Below are 22,855 nucleotides of genomic sequence, written 5' to 3' on the forward strand. Positions count from 1 at the left end.
TAGACAGCCATCTATGGCTGTGTTCTCACATGGTAGAAGGGGCAAGGGACCTCTCTGGGGTTTCTTTCATAAGGACACTAATTCCATTAATGAGGGCTCCACCCTCATGACCTCATCACCTCCCAAAGGCCCCGCTTCCAAAACCATCACATAGAGGTTGGGTTTCAACAGATGAATTTGCAGGGACATGAACATTCAGTCTATAGCAATCAGGGGGAGGTGCTGAGAACCTGCCTTAAGGCCTCCTCTAAAATGGAAATTCCATTTCCTTGGAGGAGAAAGGGTGCTGGAGAAAGGGGAAAAGACAGTCTTCCTGAGGTTAAGACGGCCAAACAGTTTTAGACATGGGAGCTTCTGGAAGCATGACATACAGACCAGCAGTGCTTGGATTTACACTCACTCCTTTATCATTATCAAGTCCTCACTGTAGTCCGTGACCTAAAAAAGTTTCAAAATCACTGGCCTGTGAGATTATCCAGGCTCTGCTGTCTAAGACTCAATTTTCCAAATGCATCTCAGAAATAGAGCTGAAAAGAGCTGGAGACCCAAGCGCTCAGTTATATTGGAGTCCCAGTGCTAAAGAAACAGCCCAGCTACCTCCTGCTAGACACCCTCAAAGCCACAGGGCTCAGAAATGTTTCCCAGGCTGAGCAAATTAACAGAAAACTCAACGTGTTTCTTTCTGACCTGAAAGACCAGCTCCTATGCTTAGCCTCTTCTCTACCTGCTCAAAGCCACTTTACCTGGAGCTCCTGGAATCAGCTTCCTTCCTCCCAGTTGTAACCCACATTTGCTGCCTTTTTAGGCATTGGTGGAGGGGGTAGCATTGTTAATAACACAAAGAGAGACCCAGCCACTACCTGCCTTCCTGAGTCACGAAGAGACAGGAGCTGGTGGAGGAGCAGCTGGTCTGCCTTTTCCCCAAGGACTGGGCAAAAGGCAACAGAGCCCAGGTGAAGCAGGGCAGATGCAGGCTAGACATGAGAAAGAACTTCCTGACTCAGACGACTGTTAGGTCCCTGAAGGAATAGTGTGGTCTGTCCTATCCTCTTTGATACTCTTGTTTGTCCAGACTCAAGGAAAATCGAGCCATAGAGGCAACTTCTCTTAAATTAGCCTCAGAAGGCTGAGATGTTAATCTTTACCTAGTGGTTATTTCTCTTGCTAATAGTTTGGGTCAGCAATGGGTAGAGCCAGTGAGACTCAAGTCCCTGGTCACTAGAGCACAGTGTGTGAATGACTCTGTGATGCTTATCTTTAACATCCCCTTGCAAATTGTATCTGGCCTGGGCTGGTGGATGGAATGAATCGGTTCACCCATCACACAAAAAATAGTCACCCAATACCTGCCACCTGCACAGCTTGGGGTGGAAGCAAAGGTGAACAAGCATCGCCCTCCCTTCCCCTGAGAACTTCACGGGTGAATTGGGGAGACAGACACATGGACAGTGCAGTTAATCCTAAAATAGAGAGGGACACAAGACACTGTGGGAACATAAATACCTCAGGCGGTATCAGGAAAGGTTTACTGGAAGAGGTGACATTTGATCTGGGTTTTGACGATCATGTAGGAGTTTGCCTAGAAGAAAGTGGGGAAAAGCATTACAGTTTTAAAAGGAATAGTGATGGCTGATACACTATGTTTCTTTTTCTTGCTAAGGATTATTATTTGATTGCTGAGGTTGTCTTTGATGCTAATACCACCTGAGACACATATTGAGTTTTGACACTTTCTAAAAGGCCCTTACATAATAACCCTCCTAAGTGGAAATGCTACCCTAGATTAAGGACATGAGAAAGTGCTGTTTGTCCATTCTCCCCGCAAAACCTTAGGATTTGAAACAAGCCCTTCTCTGCTTCCCTTCTTATTAAGCATCTATTTTTCTTGCCTGCCTGATTTGCTTTCCTAAGGGGTAAGGATAGAACCGTGCCCTGCTTGGGAGCAGAACGTCTATTTTCAGATACTAATTAAGCATCCATCCAATCCGTAGTGGGTGCAAGGGGGGTCCTGGGCCTGGGGGAAGTGGCGTTTCCATTTGGGTTTCTTCCTTCTTATTCAGCCCGCTGCCCCTCTATCCAGCCTCTTACTGACAAAGGCAACAAGGTAGTCAGAGAGATGATTCTTATTTTGAAATCTCCCTTCCCACCCCATCCCCACCACCTCATCAAGAACCTGGCATTTCCTCACCCCTGGGGACATAGGGCTTGCTAGCTTTCAAAATGTCAAAATCTGCTGAGAAGCTTTTCCCTATTTCCAGGTAAGTGTCAGCATCACCCCAGCCTCTCTGCACAGCTCCAAATTATAAGGCAAAAGGGGAGTGCTTATGGGCCCTCAATCTTCAGAGGTGTCCCAGGCCCCTCTGGGAGTAAACACCCCAACCAGCCAGCTGCTGCTTGGCTTTGCTGATGACCAAAAGGGGACAGCCAGACCCAGCCAGGCTGTGTCTGGATGAAGGCAAACCAGCACAGCCCTCTGCCTCTTAGCGACAGCCCAGCATGCTTCAGGGAAATCTTCTAAGTCAGCCCTGACTCACTGCACGTAATGATGTCGGGATAAAAATAACAGTAATGCTGATAACAATACCACCCTGCAAGGGGTGTGGTCATTTTACTCCCTGGACTCACGCACAGCACTGGGGTCAAGAGCTCAGCTATGGGTTTGGCTTCCTCCTCCTGGTGACCGTGGTCAGACAACTGATTAGCATCTGTGCTGAGGCTCATAGTAGCTTATGGGCTGGTGGAGTCGTAGGGAGGAAGAAATGAGATACTGTATGAAATGATAGCATCTGCTGTCACGACCAAAGCTAACATTTGTTGAGCGGAGGCAGGCACTGTGCCAAGCACTTTAGATCCACAGTCTCATTTAATCCCCAGCCCAACCGAATGGATTACTGTTATCGTTCCCATTTTACAGATGAATAAACTGAGGCCCAAAGGGTTGAATAGCTTGAAGAAGGTCACTTGACTAGTAAGTGGGCAAGATGGGACTTGAACCCAGGCCATGGAGCCCTAGAGCCACTCTTAACTCTACAAGGCCTGGCACAGAATAAATGCTCCAAAAAAGTTCATTAGCGTCATTATTATGTTGTTGTTGTGATTTGGCTAATTATTATATTGCTAATCTAGGCATCATATTGCTAATTTAGGTAAAGATGTATTGCTAATGATTATATTGCTGATGTGAGGCAGATAGGGCAAGAAGCCCTGTCCCCATTTTGCAGATGACACCCTTGTGGCCCAGAAAGGGAACGCGACCACCCACTGAGTCTTGGTGACAAAGCCACGTCTCTTTCCCTTTATGACGACATCATCATCCTTGTCGATCGTTCAAATCAATGTTGTGTATGGCGTTTACCTCCTGGGGCCGAGCTCTAGGAATACACAGAGCAGGGAGCACTAAGACCTAGATGGAAATAAAGGAAACTTTGAAGGCCTGGATTCCAGGCCCAGCTCTGTGGCCTATCAGTTGTTAATTTGGGGATAGTTAGTTTACTTCTCAGAGCCTCCATTTCCTCATCTGAAAAATGGGTTACCATGCGGAGTCCATGAACCAGTGGATATGCAGTGGCCTAGCCTGGGTGAGGCACAGAATAGGCATTTACTGAATGTCACTGGAAATGAAATTGAAATGATCACGGCCCTTGAGTTCAGAGCCTAGACGTCATCTTTTCCTCGAGTATTTGCCTCAACCTCCAGAAACAACCAGTCTCAAGACAAGCTCCAGACACAGACACACACACAGCAGTTATCACACTGTGATAGTTGCGGTTTCGTAGACTCATGAGCAGATGTTCCCCGCAGAGCCCACCTGGCTGGCTCTAGCAGATTCCACTGGCTGCATTCAGGGTACCTTCCTGGGGGGGCCTGTTGACTACTCCCTTCCCTAAGCCTGTCTCTAAGCACTTGAGAAACCTCTTATGTTTTGAGATTAGTTTCTCTCTGTGGGAAAGTGCCCCCAAATCCCTAATATAATATAAGTTGCAATTAAACCCATTTCTGCCCCCAACTCTATCAGGCCAGGTATCCTTTGCCTTGATCTGGCTTACAACCAGAGTGAGACACTCAGGTTGGATTTTCCCCAAAGCATTTTCAATACCCCCGTCCCACTTCCTCGAGTTACCAGGGTTTCCTGGGTTGCCCTCAAACAGGGCGCAAAGGATGCTGTCCAGGAATTTGTATTGAACAGAGTCCCTCAGAGTTCCCAGTGGCAGCAGAATCCAAATCTTGCTGATGTTTCACATCCCTCCACCCAGACCATCACCTGCTCAGTGACCTCCAGGGTCTTCCTAGGTCACTTACTCAAGGGACCAGCCTTCTATGACCTGCTGCTATAGGTGGTATGAGCCAGGGTGGAACCAGGAAGTGGGGCCTATATTGACAGGTGTTCGGGTTCAGCCCTGCTGGAATTTCCACATTTAAAAAATATATATATATATATATATTTATTTATTTATTTTTGGCTGTGTTGGGTCTTCGTTGCTGCACACGGGCTTTCCCTAGTTGTGCCGAACGGGGGCTACTCTTCATTGCGGTGCGTGGGCTTCTCCTTGCAGTGGCCTCTCTTGTTGTGGAGCACGGGCTCTAGGCACGCGGGCTTCAGTAGTTGTGACTTACAAGATCTAGAGTGCAGGCTCAGTAGTTGTGGCGCCCGGACTTACTTGCTCCACAGCATGTGGGATCTTCCTGGACCAGGGCTCGAACCCGTGTCCCCTGCGTTGGCAGGTGGATTCCCAACCACTGCACCACCAGGGAAGCCCTACACGTATTTTGTTAACTGTTTGTTTTAATAGTGAATATATTCAATGCAAGCTGTTTGAGTGTTGTCCATGTAGGACAATGACACTCTAGCTCAGGAATCAGTGAATCCACTCTGTACGCTCATTTATTGCATCAAACCATATTCAGATTCTTTCCCCAGATAGGCCGAGTTGGGTCAAAGTCGTTTTTTCCTCCTCTATTTGCAAATGGGTATCAGCAGCCAAAGCCATCTTCACATGGAGATTCTCGGAAGTCCACAGAGCCCCACCCCACTTCTATTTTCTGAGGGCCCCAGAATGTTTAAAAGGTAAAAAGTCCAAAACATGATCACCAAGCTTGTTGTGCATTTTAAATATTTACATTTAGCAAGTTAATGCTTTTAATAAACACACACAGTACAATGCAATATAATAGGGATGGGCCACAAGATAATTACAGGGTTTCTCAAAATTAATTCATAGTGCACATATACATTCTGGTCTGGCAATGGGACCAAGTTTAAAGTTGTCTAATATTCTGATCATCTTGTGAGATCATTGTGACTACAAGCATCACCTCATTTGGAGAAAGCAACAACAAGCTAACTTCAAAACCCCTTGGGACTTCCCTGGCCGTCCAGTGGTTAGGGCTCCCTGATTCCACTGCAGGAGGTGCGGGTTCAATCCCTGGTCGGGGAACTAAGATCCCACATGCAGCCCTGCAGGGTCAAAAACAAAAACAAAAACAAAAACAAAACCTCACCTCCAGAGGCCCTTGTCTGTGAACCCAAACTGTGATGAGTCTGACTCCCAAGCACCCCCTTCCGTAATCATCCTCCACAGACTATAGAACACAGACCATTGAATCAGGGGGAAAGAGAGAGTGGGGGAAGAATAAGCCATTTCAGGCCTCCGTGGAGTTATTATAAAGAATGAATCACTTTAGAAATCATGCTTTGAATACACTACAAGGAAATTATACTCCAAGATACTTAACACTGTTGGTTAAGTTTTATAAGTAGCAATTTTTTAATTGCACAGATGGGTGCGTACCTGCTGGTTTGCGGGCCCGTGGTTCTAGAAACTGAGCTGCCACAGCTCCCAACTGGGTTATACTTGCTGCTCTGAGTGGTGGTACCCACAGATTGGAACAGTGACGCCTGGGGCTGCAGCTAAGGGGCTGCAGCATGGTGTGTGGCATCCAGGCCCTGGTTTGGATGGCCCACTGCCCGGCTCAGCCCCAGCGTGCTGCCCTCATTTTAGAGCAAGCCAAGCAGGGCAAGTTGCTGAAGGCCTATGAGGGAGGGGCTGGCACTGACACCAACAGTGAAAGAATGAGAACTTACTTGCTTTGTACAGGTTTGGGCCTCAGCTCCTAGATTCGTTTCCTAGAGCTGTTTTCAGGAGGAAGCACCACAAACTGGGTGGCTTAAACAACAGGAATTTATTATCTCAGAATCTGGAAACCAAAAGTCTGAGATCAAGGTGGCTACGGGGTTAGTTCCTTCTGAGGGCTGTGAGGGAAGGAGCTGCTCCAGGCCCCTGTCCTTGGCTTGTAGATGACGGTCTTCGTGTTCTCCCTGTATACGTGTCTGCCTCCTAATTTCCCCTTTTTGTAAGGTCACCAGTCATATTGGATTAAGGCCACCTTAATGACCTCATTTGAACTTAATTACCTCTTTAAAGACTCCAAATAAGGTCACATTTTGAGGTCCTTGGATTAGGGCATCAAGGTATGAATTGGGAGAACACAGTTCAACTCCTAACGGCTCCTAATATGTTCTGTGTCTGGCAGGCACCCCCCTCCCTGCTGTCAAGCTCTTGTCCCGGTCTCACTGTGAGAATCCTGGCTGTGACAGCCCACAATCGGAGGAGGGCAGGGTGCCCGGCCTCTCTGTTTCTAGATCTGCCAGATTCTGATGTCTAGCGTCTATCTTCCTGCCTTAAAATCCTCCCTCCACGTTCCCCCCACTCCCACTCCTTACTTCCCAACGTCTGCTAAGAGGCTCACATCCTCCCACTTACCTAGACTGGAAGCCTCCAAGTCATTGTTGACTTTGTTCTTTTCCCTCCCATCCTCGCATGCTACAAGGCTCTTGTCCTGCTTCTGGCACCCCAGCTCCCATCTCCTCCCTTCCTGTCGTCTGCTCCTGCAGCTGTATTTTCCACCCTCCTGGCCCCTCCCCCGCACTGGTGCAGCAGCCCCCTCCTGGGTCTCTGAGCCTTCACCCTCTCCCTCCTGTAGTCCCAGCAGTCACATATTTCCTAAAATTCAGCTTCGATAATGCCACCCCCTCCATAAGGCAGCTTCTCCACTGTCTACTAAATCAAGGCTGAAGTCTTTGGCTTAGCATTTAAGGAACTCCACAATTTTGAAATGCATTTATTTATTTATTTAAACATCTTTATTGGAGTATAATTGCTTTACAATTTGAAATGCATTTAGACCTTATATTAAATAGCTCAAGCTGCCAAAACAACAACCACAGACTCAGCAGCTTAAACAACAGAAAGTTGTTTCTCACAGTTCTGGAGGGTGGTGCCAGCATGGTTGCATTTGGTGAGGGCTCTCTTCCTGGCTTGCAGACAGCCACCTTACTTACACAGCCTGTGCACACAGGGAAAGAGAGAGAGAGCGATCTCTCTTCCTCTTCTTATGAGACCACTAATCCTATCAGATTAGGGTCCTGCCCTTATAACCTCATTTAACCTTAAGTACCTTCTAAAAGCCCTATCTCCAAATATGTCACAATGGGAATTAGAGCTTCAACATATGAATTCGAGAGGATACAATTCAGTCCATAGCAGACCTCAAATGAAGATGTTGTTGAACATGCAGTGTGTGCTGGGCACCAGTCTAGAGACTGGCAAAGAGCAAAGTGGATGGTGAGTAGGCCAAAAACTGTATCTATATCTAAACATCTATAAAGATATATGTAAATCTATGTGAGATAAAGAGATATAACTACGTACATTCATGTGCAAATACATATACACTCACAAACTGCAGGCAGTGGTAAGTGCTATGAATAAAAATAAAGCATGATAAAGGGGCAGAGAGTAACAAGGATGGGGCACTGTTTTAAAGAATGATCAGGAGTGATCTCTGTCTCAGCAGTGTTTAAGTGGATGGAGACATAAGTAAGAGAGGTTAGCTTTCAGCCACTGAAATTTAATCCTTCACATCAGGAGTCTGCAAACTTTTTCTGTAAGGGAGAGGATAGGAAATATTTTTGGCTTTGTGGGCCATCCCATCTTAGTCTCCATCACAACTTCCCGACTCTGCCCTTGTATTGCAAAGGCAGCCACAGACAATATGGAAACAAACAAGGTTAGCTGTGTGCCAATAAAACTTTATTCACAGACACTGAAATTCAAACTTCATGTAACTTTCATCTGTCATGGGACATTATCCTTTTGACTTTTTCATTCAACAAGTTTAAAATGGGAAAACCATTCTTAGTCCATGGGCTGAACCAAAATAGATGGTAGACCAAATTTGGCCCACAGGGCCACAGGTTGCAAAAACCCTTGCTTCAGAGCATGCAGCTAGAAGATGCTTCTCCCAAGAGAATGGGGATCACTGTAGGGCCTAGAACACAAGTCCCTGGCACACAGTACGTATTCAGTGTGTATTTGTTGAATGAGAGGAAGCAGGGAGGGAAGGAAAGGGGGAAGGAATGAGGGTCCCGGGGCTCCTGCAAGCTGAATTCCTGGCTCAGGGCCCCAGGCTGACATGACCTCACCTGCTGTCTCCTCTTGGGTTGCGAGATCATTTCCTTCCATTTCCTCAGGGCCTCTCTGCAGGCTCCCCAAGCAAAGAGGTGTGGACAAAGCCTTTGAAATGCCCAGGAGCTCAGAGCCTCCTTTGCAAATTTAGGAACAGGCATCGAGGAGCCCTCCCATAGAACCCACTGAAATCAAGTCCGTGTCTCCCGCGACCTGAAAAGCTTCCATTGTCTACCCCAGACACAAATCAAACACACACAGCCGCAGCCCAAAGTCCACTTGTGCCCCATCCCCAGCTTAACAACCCACAAGGGCCACTAATCTGAATTTTTAGCTCAGGTCCCCACTCAGAAAAGTCATTTGCATCCCCCATGCAGGCCCCTGACTGCTATATTAATCTCCCCATTTGTCCCCTTCTGAGTCATCTAATATTACTGCTGGCTAATTAAAACATCAAAGCCCAAGTACAACAGCCCTGCCAGAGGCCCCCTAATGCCTGGTTTCAAGTGGGCAGTTCACACAGCCTGGGGTGCAGAATGGCACACCTCGCGCCTGGGCCCCCAATCACTTGTGTAATGACCACCCCTCGCACATCCGGACCCTCAGCACATGGCCTCTTTTACTGCCTGTTATCTCACTCCCTCCGCCCTGCCAATGATTGCTGCCGGCTGCCTGCCCACCGGCCACGCCCCACCCCTCTCTTCCTCCCTCCTTGTCAGGCTCCCCGCCCTCCTGCACTCCTGTCACCTCCACGGGTCCTGGGCCCAACCCCAGCACCAACACCTTGTGTTATCCCCACTGTGGGATTCCAGCTGCCCCTCAACCTCCAGGGTGTTAAGAGAGAGAGTTTCTAAACGGGCTAAGTGACGCCCTGCCTACGGAGGACGGCTGGGGTGCCTCCCACGCAGGAAAGGTAGGATTTTATTTTCTCAAGGATGCAGGTCGTCGGCACCGTCAGAGGAATTTGTCACCACAAAGGCCTTCCCAGAGGTGGCCTCCATCACCTGGACATCTGATGGAAGACACAGGAGTGGAAATAGAATCCGAAATAAAGAAGTTTAAGTTGTCTGGACAGGCCTTCCAAGGAAGTGGAGTTTGGATGTGGCTTCACGTGGGGACATGAGTAAAATAACTTAAGAGTTTAGCAGGATAGAAAGGCAAATAGGGAATTTGCCTATTCCCTATTAGGGAATTCATCCATCTCATTCTCCTGCTCCCGGGATGGCAGTACAGCAGTAACGCTGATAGCAGTAGTCGTTGTAACAGGACTACAAGTTTTACTAGTAGCAGAATAACGACACCAATAGTGATGAAGAATGGCTAACATTTAGGAGGCTGTTGCAGTCACCCCAATGAAAGATGATGGAGGCTTGGACAGGGTGCTGGCCAGTAGATGGAGAGAAAGGGGACCAAATGGATTCTAGAGTTATTTAGAAGGCTAAAATGGATGGGAGTCAGGGATGGATTGGGGGGTGGGAGATAAAGAGGATGATGTCCAGGAAGCTCCTCCCTGTGGCATATGCACAGGTGGTGGATGGATGGTGGTACCCAACACTGAGATGGGAGCCACTGGGGATGACTGGGTCTGGCCAGAGCAGGGGGGTGTGGAAGATGATGAGTCATAGTACCTTCCTTTTGTTCTCTGCCATCGCTCCCTGCACGGTTCTGGCATGATCTTTAACAGTGGCATGCTGTCACCTGCCTCCTGTTCCCCAAACTCCAACATGGCAGCATGGATGCTTTAGCACAGAGCTCCTCTTCCTCGGCTGGAAAGGTGGCTATGCCTCTCACTTCTCTGCCAGCAAGACTATGCTTCCACTTCTTTGCCTGGTTAGCACCTACTTATCCTTCGGGTCTTGACTTAGAAGTCAAATACTCTGGGTCAGGCGCCTCTTCTTTGTGCTTCCACAGCCCCCTACACACTGCCAACGTCCCGAGTTATGGCACCCACTTCACTCAATTATAATGGTTCATTAAATCACCATCCCCATTGGACTGTGAACTCCGTGAGGGCACAGATCACATCTGTATGTTTGTAGCCCTGGCCCTTACTGACTTGCCTGGCACATAGGAGATATTCAATAAACATGTGTTGAATGAATGAATGAATGAATGAGTGAGTGAATTGTGCATGATCGTCAAGAGGCAGGATAGTCAAACAGTTAAAGGCATGGTTTCAAAGGCCAGACTGCCAGGCTTGGACTCCTGGCTCCAGCTTACTAGCTCTGTGGTCTTAGACAACTTAGTTAACCTCTCTGTGCCTCAGTTTCCTCATCTGTAAAATGGGGATGATGTTGCTTGGAACATAGCAAGTGCTCATTGAGTGCTAGTTTTCAGTAGTTGGCCTTTAGAGTTCCCTGGGATTTCTGTCCTAGGCTTAACCTGATTTAATCCTAATTCACAGCTCCCTGCCAGCCTGAGCACCTCCAAGCTGATGAGACCTGGACCCTGCCTCCTTTCTGACTTCATCTCCTTGTACTCATCCTCACTCATCCACTCCAGCCACACTGGCCTCCTTGCTGGTGCTTTGAACTGAGCAAACCCATCCCTACCTCAGGGTCTTTGCACTTGCCTCTTTCCCCTCTACTTTGTCACCATTACCTCCCTCTATATTATATTCTTATCACCACCTGAAATTATATCATCCACATATTAGTTTACTTATTATTTATCTCTGCTTCTCCCAAAACGATGCTCCAGAAGGACAAGGATCCTGACTGCCTTGTTCACTTCAGTGTCCCCAATGCCTGACAGTGTCTAGCACATAGTAGGTGCTCAATAAATACAATTTGAATGTGTGAATGCCCTGCCTCAAGGTCACTGCCCACTGCTCTACTCTTTGACCTGAGTGACACAACATTGTCTCATCTTCTCCCCTCCCTTGCTCGGTTGTTGCATCAGGGTGTGCCTGCTGCCTGTCCCTTAGAGTTGCTGATGCTCGTCTGATGCACGAGCACACCTCTGCCCAGGCAGATAGACAACCACTCAGAAACAGCCAAGACAGAATGTGATCCTTATCGATGAAGTTCAAAATGGATACGGGCTGACATTTGTCAGCCCAGGCTTATCCCCGCTCACCTACTGGACAGTTTGCTTACAGAGGTGAAGACAAATGGATCACTGAAGACATTCAAGATGGAGAGAACAGTAAGTGCGAAGGCCGGAGGCAGGCATGTGTTTGGCCTTTTTGAAAAGCAGAAACCTGAAATCGGGGGAAAGTATTCTATGCTTTAAACCTTTCTCACATAAACTTTTTGTTGTCCCAGTACTTGCCCGAAATGGTGAGTTCGGGCTATGGCAGGAAGGCCCAGAAATCCAAGTAACTTGACCCAGCCTCAGGTTTGATTCCTCCGCCCTGAGGGCTGTTATCACTGACAGTGTTCTTTCAGTCACTTATTCATTCCACAAACTTTCATTAAGTCCCTGCTGTGTGCCAGACACTGTGCTAGACGCCAGAGAGACCACCTTTGAGTTCCTGACCCCTCTCCCCAGAACAGAACCTGAAACATTCTTCCATGGTGCCTCAGGTAGAGGGACCAAGTTCCCAGCTACCTTGTATGTGTCCATCCCAGAGAGTCACAGACAGTTGGTGACTGGCGACAGATTCCAGGAAGAGCATCACCTCTCCCCATACCAATGGAAACAATCTTCCAGTGCCCTCAAATGCATAATATCTCATCTTTATTCTCTCCTCCAGCCCCCTGCCTCGGGAAAACAGTCTCCCACAAAGAATGGCAGCCCCTCCAAGTGCCCTCGCTTCCTCAAGGTCAAGAACTGGGAGACCAGTGTGGTTCTCTCTGACACCCTCCACCTTAAGAGCACGTTGGTGAGTAACCCAGCAAGGGGGAGACCAGGGTTTCTCAACCCCAGCAATATCCACACATGGGACTGAGTAATTCTTATCGTGGGGACCAACCTGTGCATTATAGGATGTTGAGCATCACCCCTGACCTGTGCCAGCCAGATGCCAGTACCCCCCACACCAAGTTGTGACAACCAAATATGTCTTCAGACATTACCAGATGTCCCCTGGGTGGGAAATTCATCCCCATTTGAGAACCACTGGTGGATACTTACTTGTGCAAATACTTTTTATTTGTGTCCCTTGTACTCAAAAGGGGAGTTGCTGGTTCTAAGTACATTCTTTTTCTCTCACACAATCCGACCACTGATGGAGTTTTGGACAAACCCTTCTTGATTTTCAGTCTGTCCTCTAAATTTTATATATTTTTAAGTCAATCAACCAATCTATTGTTCTACATTGTTCTGGAAAATGGACCTCCTGGAGGAATGTTGTATCAGTTAGCTATTGGAGTGTAACAAACTTCCCCCAAAATTAGTGACCTGAAACAACCACCACTCATTATTCTCCAAAAGCCTACGGATGGGCTGTGTGGTTCTGCTGATCTCATGCTTCTGCGATCATCTGAGGGGTCAGCTCTCGGCAGGCTGGTCTCGGGTGGCCCTGGCTGGGATAACTGAGCTCTGCTCCGTGCGGCCTCTCAGCCTCCAGCAAGCTAGCTGGGTCTCCTTCACATGCTGGTTGCAGTGTCCTGAGAGAATGAGCAGAAATGTGTAAGATCTCTTGAGGTCTAGACTCAGAATGGGCACAGTGTCGCTTCTGCCATATTCTATTGGCCCAAACCAGCCCAGATTCAAAAGGAGATGGAAGAGGCTTTACCTCTTGATGAGAATTGCTGTAAAGTCACATAGCAAAGGGTGTGAATACAGGGAGGGGAGAATTAGGGCTATGTTCTGCAATCAACATCCCACAGACACATTCTAACAAGTTACTCTAGTCACTCTACTAGCTCCTTCTTGATCAACAGGGGATCAGAACATATTGGGGGATTCAGCACCAATGGTTCTGCTTCCCAGGGAATGGCAGTCACAAAGCCCCCCTCCCCCCGGTTAAGTAGAGCAAACACATCCAGGACCTTAAACTGATGCTTGCCCTTTCCTTACCTGGGCTGATAACCAGGTCCAACAGTGACGAGAAGCTGGTATGTGAGAAATCCGCTTTGGGAATTAAAGCCAGGGAAACTCCACCACGAATGTCAGATCCAGGTCCACAACCCTACACGTGCCACAGTTGGGTGAAACGAAGTAATAGCCCAAATCTCTTTTCCTTCCAGGGAACGGGATGCACCGAGCACATCTGTATGGGGTCCATCATGCTTCCTTCTCAGCAAATACGAAGGCCTGAAGACGTCCGCACAAAAGAACAGCTCTTCCCTCTTGCCAAAGAGTTTATTGATCAGTACTACTCATCAATTAAAAGGCAAGTTCATGTCTACACTGGGAAGACCGGGTACTGGGTACAAAGACTCCAGGTCCAAATGTGCAGACAGGTGAACCAAGACCTGAGCATAAGGCCTCTGCCTGCCATGCACAGAGGTCGAAAACTGGTGGCCCAAGGGCCAAATCTGGCCCCTAGAAGTGTTTTTGTTTAGCCTGCAAAGTGTTGCTTAAATTTGAAGCTTTTCAAGCAATTCCACGCCTGGGTATATTCCCTAAAGAAACTCTCACACTTGTTCACAAGAAGGCCTGCATAAGAATGTTCACTGAAACATTGTTAGAATAGGAAAAAAAAATTAAAGAGCCAACTGGAAACAATCTCAACTCCATTGATAGGAGAACGTGTAAGTAAACTGTGGCATTTTCTGTAATGGAATACTATACAGCTGTGAACATGAACACGTTAAAACTCTGCATGTTCATGGAAATGAAGCTCCTAAATAACTTTGAGCAAAGGAAGAAAAGGACAGGCTGTAGAAGGATACATTCAGGACAGCCTCATTTACATAAACTTTTTAAACATGCAGAAAAATACTATACGTGATTTAGGGGATAGATACACAAGTGGCAAAATATAAACAAAAGCGTGAGAATGCTAGATGCCACATTCAAAACAGCAGTCACTCCTGGAAAGAAAGTGGGCTACAGTGCACAGTAGTCCCCAAGGAACTATAATATATTTTCTTATTTATTTATCATTTCTTAGGCTTGGGACATGGGTATTCATTACATTATTCTCTATACCTTTTTGTAAACCTGAACCTTTTCATAAGAATTTTTTAACTTTCTAAAATTCAGTTTATTGCCACCATTTAAAAATTAGAAGAGTTGCCTTTAAAAATCAGATTTCCAGTTTCTCTTGAAAGAAGATCTGGCAGTACCAGGCCCCCATAGACAACAGCAGGCTAGAGCAGAGTTGGGGCTGCCCCCTTTGGACCAGGCGTAGGCTCACCTGTTTGCTGCAGTCCCCATCCAGCCAGTTCAGTCATACGTACACTGCCGGGCCTTTGTAGGCATTTGAGTTTGCCAGTCTCTGCTTTATGCTGAAACTGTTGTGTCCAGATATCAATCCAGACTCTGTGGCTTCTGGCTCACTCCTTCCACCAACCTCTAATTTAGTAGAGAGGGTGATGCTCCCATGTCTCTTCTCTCTTCCCTCAGATTCGGCTCCAAAGCCCATATGGAGAGGCTGGAAGAGGTGAGCAAAGAGATTGAAACCACCAGCACCTACCAGCTCAAGGACACAGAGCTCATCTATGGGGCCAAGCACGCCTGGAGGAATGCCTCCCGCTGTGTCGGCCGGATCCAGTGGTCCAAGCTGCAGGTGGGCAGTCAGGCTCAGATACTATGAAGAGCCCTTTGGTGCGGTTGTGGGGGGGAGGAATGAGCTTTTAAAAGGGTCAGCTCCTAGCAAGGGCACTTGGTGGCTACGGTGAACTCTCAGACGGTGATCATGGGGTCCCAAATTCTCAGATCATGACTGAATCTGGCTTATATCTTATTTAGCCCAAACAATCTTTTTTAAAAATTGAATTTGGGGCTTCCCTGGTGGCACAGTGGTTGAGAGTCCACCTGCCAATGCAGGGGACATGGGTTCGTGCCCCGGTCCGGGAGGATCCCACATGCCACGGAGCGGCTGGGCCCGTGAGCCATGGCTGCTGGGCCTGCACGTCCAGAGCCTGTGCTCCGCAACGGGAGGGGCCACAACAGTGAGAGGCCCGCGTACCGCAAAAAAAAAAAAAAAAAATGAATTTGATGTCTCTAGGTAGGGCTTATACTCTCCAGTTTACTACAGACCCCACTTGCCCCTTTTGTCTTATACCTCCTCTCTTTCCTTATTTACATTATCTGCCTACTCCCTAAAAGCATTAGATTCTGTGTCCCCTGGTGTGATTTTTTTTTTCCTCTAGGGAATAGTTTCATTTTGGAAGTAGATTAGTTATCAATCTCGGGGGGGGCGGGGTGTCTGGTTTTTTTGTTGTTGTTTTATTTTTAAGTTCCTAATCTCTAGGAACCTCATAGGAGATACAGGCGGCCCATTTAAAGCCCCTCCTCTGTTCAGCATCCCTTTCCTACATTCACTTGCACTCCATGCCTACTTTTAGGGGATTTTTCCTGGTTTGACTGGCCATAGTTATTAGGGTAGAAAAAAAGATAAAACCCAGCCTGGGGCTCGGTAATGAGATGCTCGCTACCCCAGGGGCGCAGCAGCCGGGGTGGGCTCTGGGCGCTCCTCCATTGGGAGGGCTGCCCTGGGGGTGGTGAATGGGGAAGGAGGAGGTGATCACTCCCACGATATACCCCCTTGCAGGTGTTCGATGCCCGCGACTGTACCACGGCTCACGGGATGTTCAACTACATCTGTAACCATATCAAATATGCCACCAACAAAGGGAACCTCAGGTGAGCTGACCTGCTTAGGGATGCGGAGTCTGATGTCCCCCCCATTGTTGACCCTTGGGTCTGGCGTTCACTCCCCTGTGAAGGAAATTCTCCCCCTCTTTTCCCGGGGACAGGTGTCAAGCCGAGAGAGGTAGCCTGGCATCCACGTTCTAACCGGCATGTGCCTTCTCTCCCAGGAGAAACAGACTCCGTGTGGTGTGCAAGACTACAGCAACCAAAATCATGTTTATCCTACAGTTCAGTATCACCCACGGAGGAAACAGGAAGGGATGTTTCAGATTCCCAGGAATAGGAAAATCCCATTGCCGGTGGTGACCTGCTTTTACCAGCTCCTGCTCTGTTGCCTGGAGCCGCCTCTGAGGCTCCCTGGGTTTAAAAGGCAATTTCTCTTCCCTCTGCTGTGGGGACCACCGTTTCTGGTTCCACCAAGCTGAGCCACACCTGGGACTCCTTTTGCCGCCCGCGAAGAATAGAGCCACAGGATACAGGCCAAGGCAGGAAGGCGCCAATGTGAGCTGGTGGCTTCCACACTGGCAAGCCTCAGCTGGGAGAGGAGCAGCTAGAAGGGAACAGCTGGGGCCCCGCAGACAGGCGGTGACAGTTGTTAATCCTACTCCCTCAGTCCTGCCCCTGCATCTGTTCCCAGCAGCTGAGGACCAGCCCCATCTTGGGGCCATGCAGGACCACTGCAGGGATATTCCCACAAGCCCTCAGGCTACACTGAACTCATCCCCAAAGTGACCTATTGGCATTAAGCATGGGCTTTCTTGGACAAGTCTCTTCCTTGAGAAGGAAATGGTGTTTGCCAGCCGAGCCCACCAATAGGAAAAGACCCTGTAATGTAAGCCCAGGGCCTGCTTGGGAAATTAGTATTCAGATCTTTTTCCTAAAAGACCTCACCCCTCAGAAAACAATAAAGAGCCCTCCTGCATATCCTAACATTAAAGGAGGGCCCAGTCAAGGTCTTGGCCTCAAGGAGTTTATGGGTTATTTTGGTAGTTTTCAAATGGTGCTGTGATGGGGTAATATGGGGCGGGGATCGCCACAGGGCAGGCAGTGCACCTTTACTTTTTTCAATTCTGTATTGGGGGGGGCGGGTCTAAATGAGATATTCTATTGATGAAATGTTTGGCTAATTTTTTTTTTTTTTACAAGTTTGAAACTACACATCTGGACACGATGAGAGGCCATGAGAGAATGTATACCATGTATAGAAACTATCTAAGCCTAAAGGAGGAAGGTGGACAAGGGAGATGAAGGGAGGGAGAGAGATGTAATTCAAACAGTACAGGGCATTAGACTTGCCATTATGCGACATTATGCTTAGGAGGCTTGGGAGATGGGAGGTGTAAACCTGTTCCACGTCTTCCATTGGGCTCATTCCCACACACAGAGTAAGCATCCCACCCCACTGTGTGAGATTCTGGAGTTTCTAAACACACTTTTTAAATATATATAAACAAACACAAACAGGCTTTATCTGCTGCTCAACCGAAGAAACAGCCATGTGGTTTAATGCTGGAGGGAAATGCTCACAATTTTACTCAGTCTGTGTTCATCTCCAATATGGCACCTTTGCTAAGAGATTTTTAAGAGCATCTTTGGCTCTGTATGACTTCCGCCTTCAGCCTGGGTCCTAGACTCACCCCGAGGTGTGACACTCCACTCCCTGCAGTATTAAATGCAATATTGCCTTGTGCAGACAGTATGACCTAAATGTGCTCAAAAGGAGGCCCTGGGAGCTAGATAAGACAGGGGATGCTGTGTGGAGAAAGCAGATTTGAATCGGGCCTTGCAACTGGGTACATGACAGCAGAAACAGACTCCAAGCAAGGGAGCAGCAGGGCAGGATCCCAGGGGCAGGATGTGAATGGGAGCAGATCTGTGAGCTTTGGGTTGGACCTATGATGTCCTCCCCATGTTGACACAAGCCAGGATGTGGTTTCCATAGCCTAGGATTTGGTCCGTGGATGGAACTGATGAGTCCAGGTAACAGGAGCTCCTGGCAGGAGACACTATCAAACCACTTTGTGAAAAAATTACTCTCCTTTCCATTTGTTTCAGTCCTTCTGATGGTACCAAAGAGGATAAGGCATCATTATAACAGCTCTCCAAAACGCTGATCTCCCTTTTAACAAGAAGAGAGCAGGGCTCCAGTGAGGTGCCTTCCATAGGCAACCACAGCTTTCTACAATTTAATAACAGTACACGGTCTCACAGTTGCCTGTTTAGGTGGGCAAGGCCAGGGGCGATCTTCAGTTCTCTTTCAAAGTAAATAAATACGAGTACAAATGGAAGTTGATTTCTTATTAATCGTACATCTGTAGACTTTGCTGTGGTACAGGAGGTGAGCAAATGGGACAATAAACAGTGATGGTGGTAAAAGAAAGACTAAAACTGGGAATCAGTGGTGAGCTCTCGAAAGGAAACAGGATCTGATGTTTTTTTCCCTGAGGATTACCTGCTGCAAAAGAACTTTCTGGAAAACTGGCCCAAGTCAAGATTGTTTGGAAGTCTCCAGTTAGAGACGCATTCTCTTTCCTTCAGTGAGCTGACACCAGGCCTCCTATCCTCCACCTTTCCTCACCCAGCGGTCCAGTGGAGAGACAGAGAAAGGTCCCTCCCCTTCCAACAGCTGCACCGTGGGCCCGGAGCCTTATGCACTCATTGGCCTGGACGACACTTTTTCCACTATGTCCCCAAAGTGCAAGGCCAGCCCTGGTGCCAAACGTCCCCCTCTCTCCGCCACAGATCTGCCATCACCATATTTCCCCAGAGGACCGACGGCAAGCATGACTTTCGCGTCTGGAACTCCCAGCTCATCCGCTATGCTGGCTACAAGCAGCCCGACGGCTCCATCCTGGGGGATCCAGCCAGCGTGCAGTTCACAGAGGTGCGTGCCCCCACTCCTCCCCCAGCTGGTCTCTCATCCTCCCAAACTGTCTTTATCCACAGACTTTTCTTAGTTTAATATTATCGTAGGGAGAGTGGTCGGTGTGGTACAGCTTACTCATCTCCAGAGCTCCTGCTCTGTCTGCCTCTAGTCCTGCTGGTTCTGCTACAGCTGGTCATTTGGTCATTTTCAGGCCATTACCTTGCCCGACCCTCATGATGGGAACTATTGCCCCATTTCACAGATGAGTAGACTGAGTCTCACCAAGGCCAAACACATTATCCAAGGCTACTGAAGGAGCAGAGGAAAAGCTAGAAGTACAGTTCCAATCTCCTGCCTTCCCCTGGGAGGAGAGGAACTGACATGTGGAAGCCATGTCTGACATCATCTTTTCTGAGTTGGGTAATATGTCAGACTCATACCCTTCATTCATTCATTCATTTCCTTGTACAACATTTCTCCCTACCCAACTCCCCTCTGGACAGACTGGACTCTCCAGTACCACCACGGTTGCTGGCAGCCCAAGTCAGTTCATAAAAGCCACTAGGAACATGAATACCACCTTCTCCCCATCCAGGGCTCCTTCTAGGTGGCGATGTGGGCGGATAGCACAGGTAAGGCCTGGAAGCTTCCACAAGCTATGCCCACAGGAGACATAATAGGCAGAGCCCATGCCTGGAATATCTCACGCACACAGACCTGGTACCTCCTTTATTTGTCACCCACTCAGCCGCCATTCTGCTTTATCTTCGTTCTTTCCTCAAACCCCCCTCAAACTCCACCCCACGAGGGAGCTGCTTAGGCCAAGGGCCAGCCCACACCCTCATCACCGCTGACTTCATTTGCAAGTGGCTTTTCTTTTTAAAATATTACTATCCTGGGGAGGGGGCTATAACCAGGGCGACCAGGAGTCAGACCTGTGTCTTTTAGCCTCAGCCGGACTCTCTGCTCCACTTGGCTGACCTCTAACTGTATACTTGGCTGACCTTGTCCTTGTGGCCGCCGGAACAGAAACACCATGGCCTCTCCCTCTCCTTCTGTCTCCAGAAACCTCACTGACACAACATGTTCTAAACCCACGCTTCTGTGCTTCCTCTGTCTACTAACCCAGCAGAAAGAGTCACCCCAAACATAACCACAGAATTGTAACTTTCAAAACCCCTCACCCAGTACGGCAGCCACTGGCTGCATGTAGCTAGTGACCACTTGAAATGTGGCGAGTCCAAACTGAGACATGCCCTAAGTGTAAATAACACGGTCTCAGAGACAGGGAACAAAAAAAGAGTGGAAAAGATCTCATTAGTAATTTGTATCTTGATTACCTATTGAAAAATAATATTGTGGATAATATCGGGCTAATCTATTTCTATTTATTAATAAATTAATACATTTTATTGTATTAATAAGTATAGTTAATTTTATGTTAAACATCTTTAAATATATTAATATTAATAATTTATTTAATAATTTATTATTAAACAGTCGGTGTTTAATTATGTTATATATTATAAATTTTTATATTTTGTTGGATTAATAAATGAATTGAATATTTAATTTTAATGTCAAATATACTATTAATATATTATTACTATTAATATATGCCATATATATTATATATATGCCATATATAATAATATATTAATACATAGTGATATTAATATTTGATATAGTAATGCTTTTAGTACAGTATTAATAAATTACTGTTACTATAATTAATTACTGTTACTGTAATTAACATCGTGCTATAATTCTTTTTTTTTTTTTTTTTTTTTGCGGTACGCGGGCCTCTCACTATTGTGGCCTCTCCCGTTGTGGGGCACAGGCTCCGGACGCGCAGGTTCAGCGGCCATGGCTCACGGGCCTAGCCACTCTGCGGCATGCGGGATTTTCCCGGATCGGGGCACGAACGCGTGTCCCCTGCATCAGCAGGCGGACTCTCAACCACTGTGCTACCAGGGAAGCCCCATCATTATTTAATTTAATTAAATATTATTGAAATTAAAACTTTTTTAAATGATATATTATTTTCACCAGGTTTTGCTCTGTGTTTTTTTTTTTTTTAATTTTTAAAATGTGGCTGGTAGAAAATTTTAAATTACTATGTGGCTCGCTTTATATTTTGATAGGATAGCTGCTCTAACAGATGCATTTTATGTGGTCCTTCTGAGAGATCTGCCCTCATCAAATCTGGTAGATTTTCTTCATGTCTTAGGCACCGGATGCAAACACTTCCGGAGCAAGTGCGTAGGCGTGCCCAGCACTGTGCCAGGGCACCACAGATGCAAGAGTCAGTTCAGCCCTTGCTCCCAGAGTTCCCAGTTGGCAGGGAAGACCTGGAAAACATAACCAAGTGAGGGGCTGGAGGACACGTTTGCTTTCTGTCCCGTGGGACCACAGAAAGTTATACTAGTTACCTGATGATGTCAGGGAGAACTTCATAAGGAAGGTGGCCGTGACCCAGAGCCTCCAGCGGGGCTGCTGGTGGGCTTGCACTGGGACCTCTGCCCCTCCCCCCATTGCTGTTGTGTCTGGAGGGTCTGGGGCATGGTGTCCTGACCTGGCGGATCTGGTTGCAGATCTGCATCCAGCAGGGCTGGAAACCCCCAAGAAGCCGCTTCGATGTCCTGCCACTCCTGCTCCAGGCCAACGGCAATGACCCTGAGCTCTTCCAGATTCCTCCAGAGCTGGTGCTGGAAGTGCCCATCAGGCACCCCAAGTAAGAGGGACTGGCATGGGGTGGGTGAGGGTGGGTGGATTTACCCAGTGCCCCTCTCTACCCAACCCTGCACCCCCGGCTCTCTCTCCAGCCCAGACAGAGGCTGAAAGGGGGTCTTGGTTCCTACCCTCATTATGGGGCCAGGGCAAGGTGAGCTCCCTCAACATCAATAATTCCTCCTTCACCAGCCCAAGGACCACCATCTTTTCTGAATCAAAATCTCCCTCCTTGTAAGTCAGATAGAGAAAGACAAATACTGTATGATATCACTTCTATGTAGACTCTAAAAAGTACAACAAACTAGTGAATATAACAAAAAAGAAGCAGACTCACAGATATAGAGAATAAACTAGTGGTTACCAGAGGGGAGAGGGGCAGTATAGGGGTAGGGGATTACGAGGTACAAACTGCTAGGTATAAAATAAATAAACCTCAAGGAGATACAGTAAAACACAGGGAAGATAGCCAGTATTGTATAATAACTATAAATGGAGTATAACCTTTAAAAATTGTGAATCACTATATTGTACACCTGCAACTTATCTAATATTGTACATCAACTATACTTCAGTTAAAAAAAAAATCTCCCTCCTTACCCCACTCCTAAGCCATCAACCTGGACCTGCCCTTTTTCCAACCCTAAGGGCTGAAAGAGCAGAAGCACCTCCTGTGTCGTTGTGGGCACAAATTTTAAATAGAGGGAGCCATTTAAAACTCTATGTGACCTGACGCAGCTCAAGGTCAAAAGCAATTTGGGGCTGGGATGGGGCTATGAGGGCTGTGGCCAGCAGCACAAATAGAATTTACACTTTTCGAGAGTAAAGAAACTCCACAGTAAGACCCTGGCCTCAGGGGCAAAATTGATGAGGGAAGCACCAAAAAAAAAAAAAAAACCAATCATCAAGATAAATAGTATTTTAATGTAATATTTTTTAAAATAAAAATTAACTTTTTAAATATATCAAAACTTTAAACAAAGACCAGGTCAGGGCTGAAATTAGGGGGAAGCAAGTGAGGCGAGTTAGGGCAAGGTGGGAGCCTGTCTTTATTTAAAGTTGTTTTTTGTTTTTTTTTTTTGCG

The 22,855-nt window shown here is 47.3% G+C and overlaps 1 protein-coding gene across 1 annotated transcript in view; it reads left to right on the plus strand.

The window, feature by feature from the left end:
* Positions 1–22,855, plus strand: part of NOS1 (nitric oxide synthase 1) — a gene marked incomplete at both ends in the record, with an annotated part of 88,036 nt that overhangs the window by 23,064 nt on the left and 42,117 nt on the right. The window contains 6 exons of the mRNA XM_079718133.1: positions 12,163–12,291; positions 13,601–13,746; positions 14,925–15,087; positions 16,075–16,166; positions 18,918–19,059; positions 21,636–21,775. Coding sequence (XP_079574259.1) covers positions 12,163–12,291; positions 13,601–13,746; positions 14,925–15,087; positions 16,075–16,166; positions 18,918–19,059; positions 21,636–21,775 — 812 coding nt within the window. The remainder of the gene's footprint in view (positions 1–12,162; positions 12,292–13,600; positions 13,747–14,924; positions 15,088–16,074; positions 16,167–18,917; positions 19,060–21,635; positions 21,776–22,855) is intronic.

Source organism: Hyperoodon ampullatus (genome assembly GCF_949752795.1).
Source record: "Hyperoodon ampullatus genome assembly, chromosome: 13".
NCBI classification, from domain to species: domain Eukaryota; kingdom Metazoa; phylum Chordata; class Mammalia; order Artiodactyla; family Ziphiidae; genus Hyperoodon; species Hyperoodon ampullatus.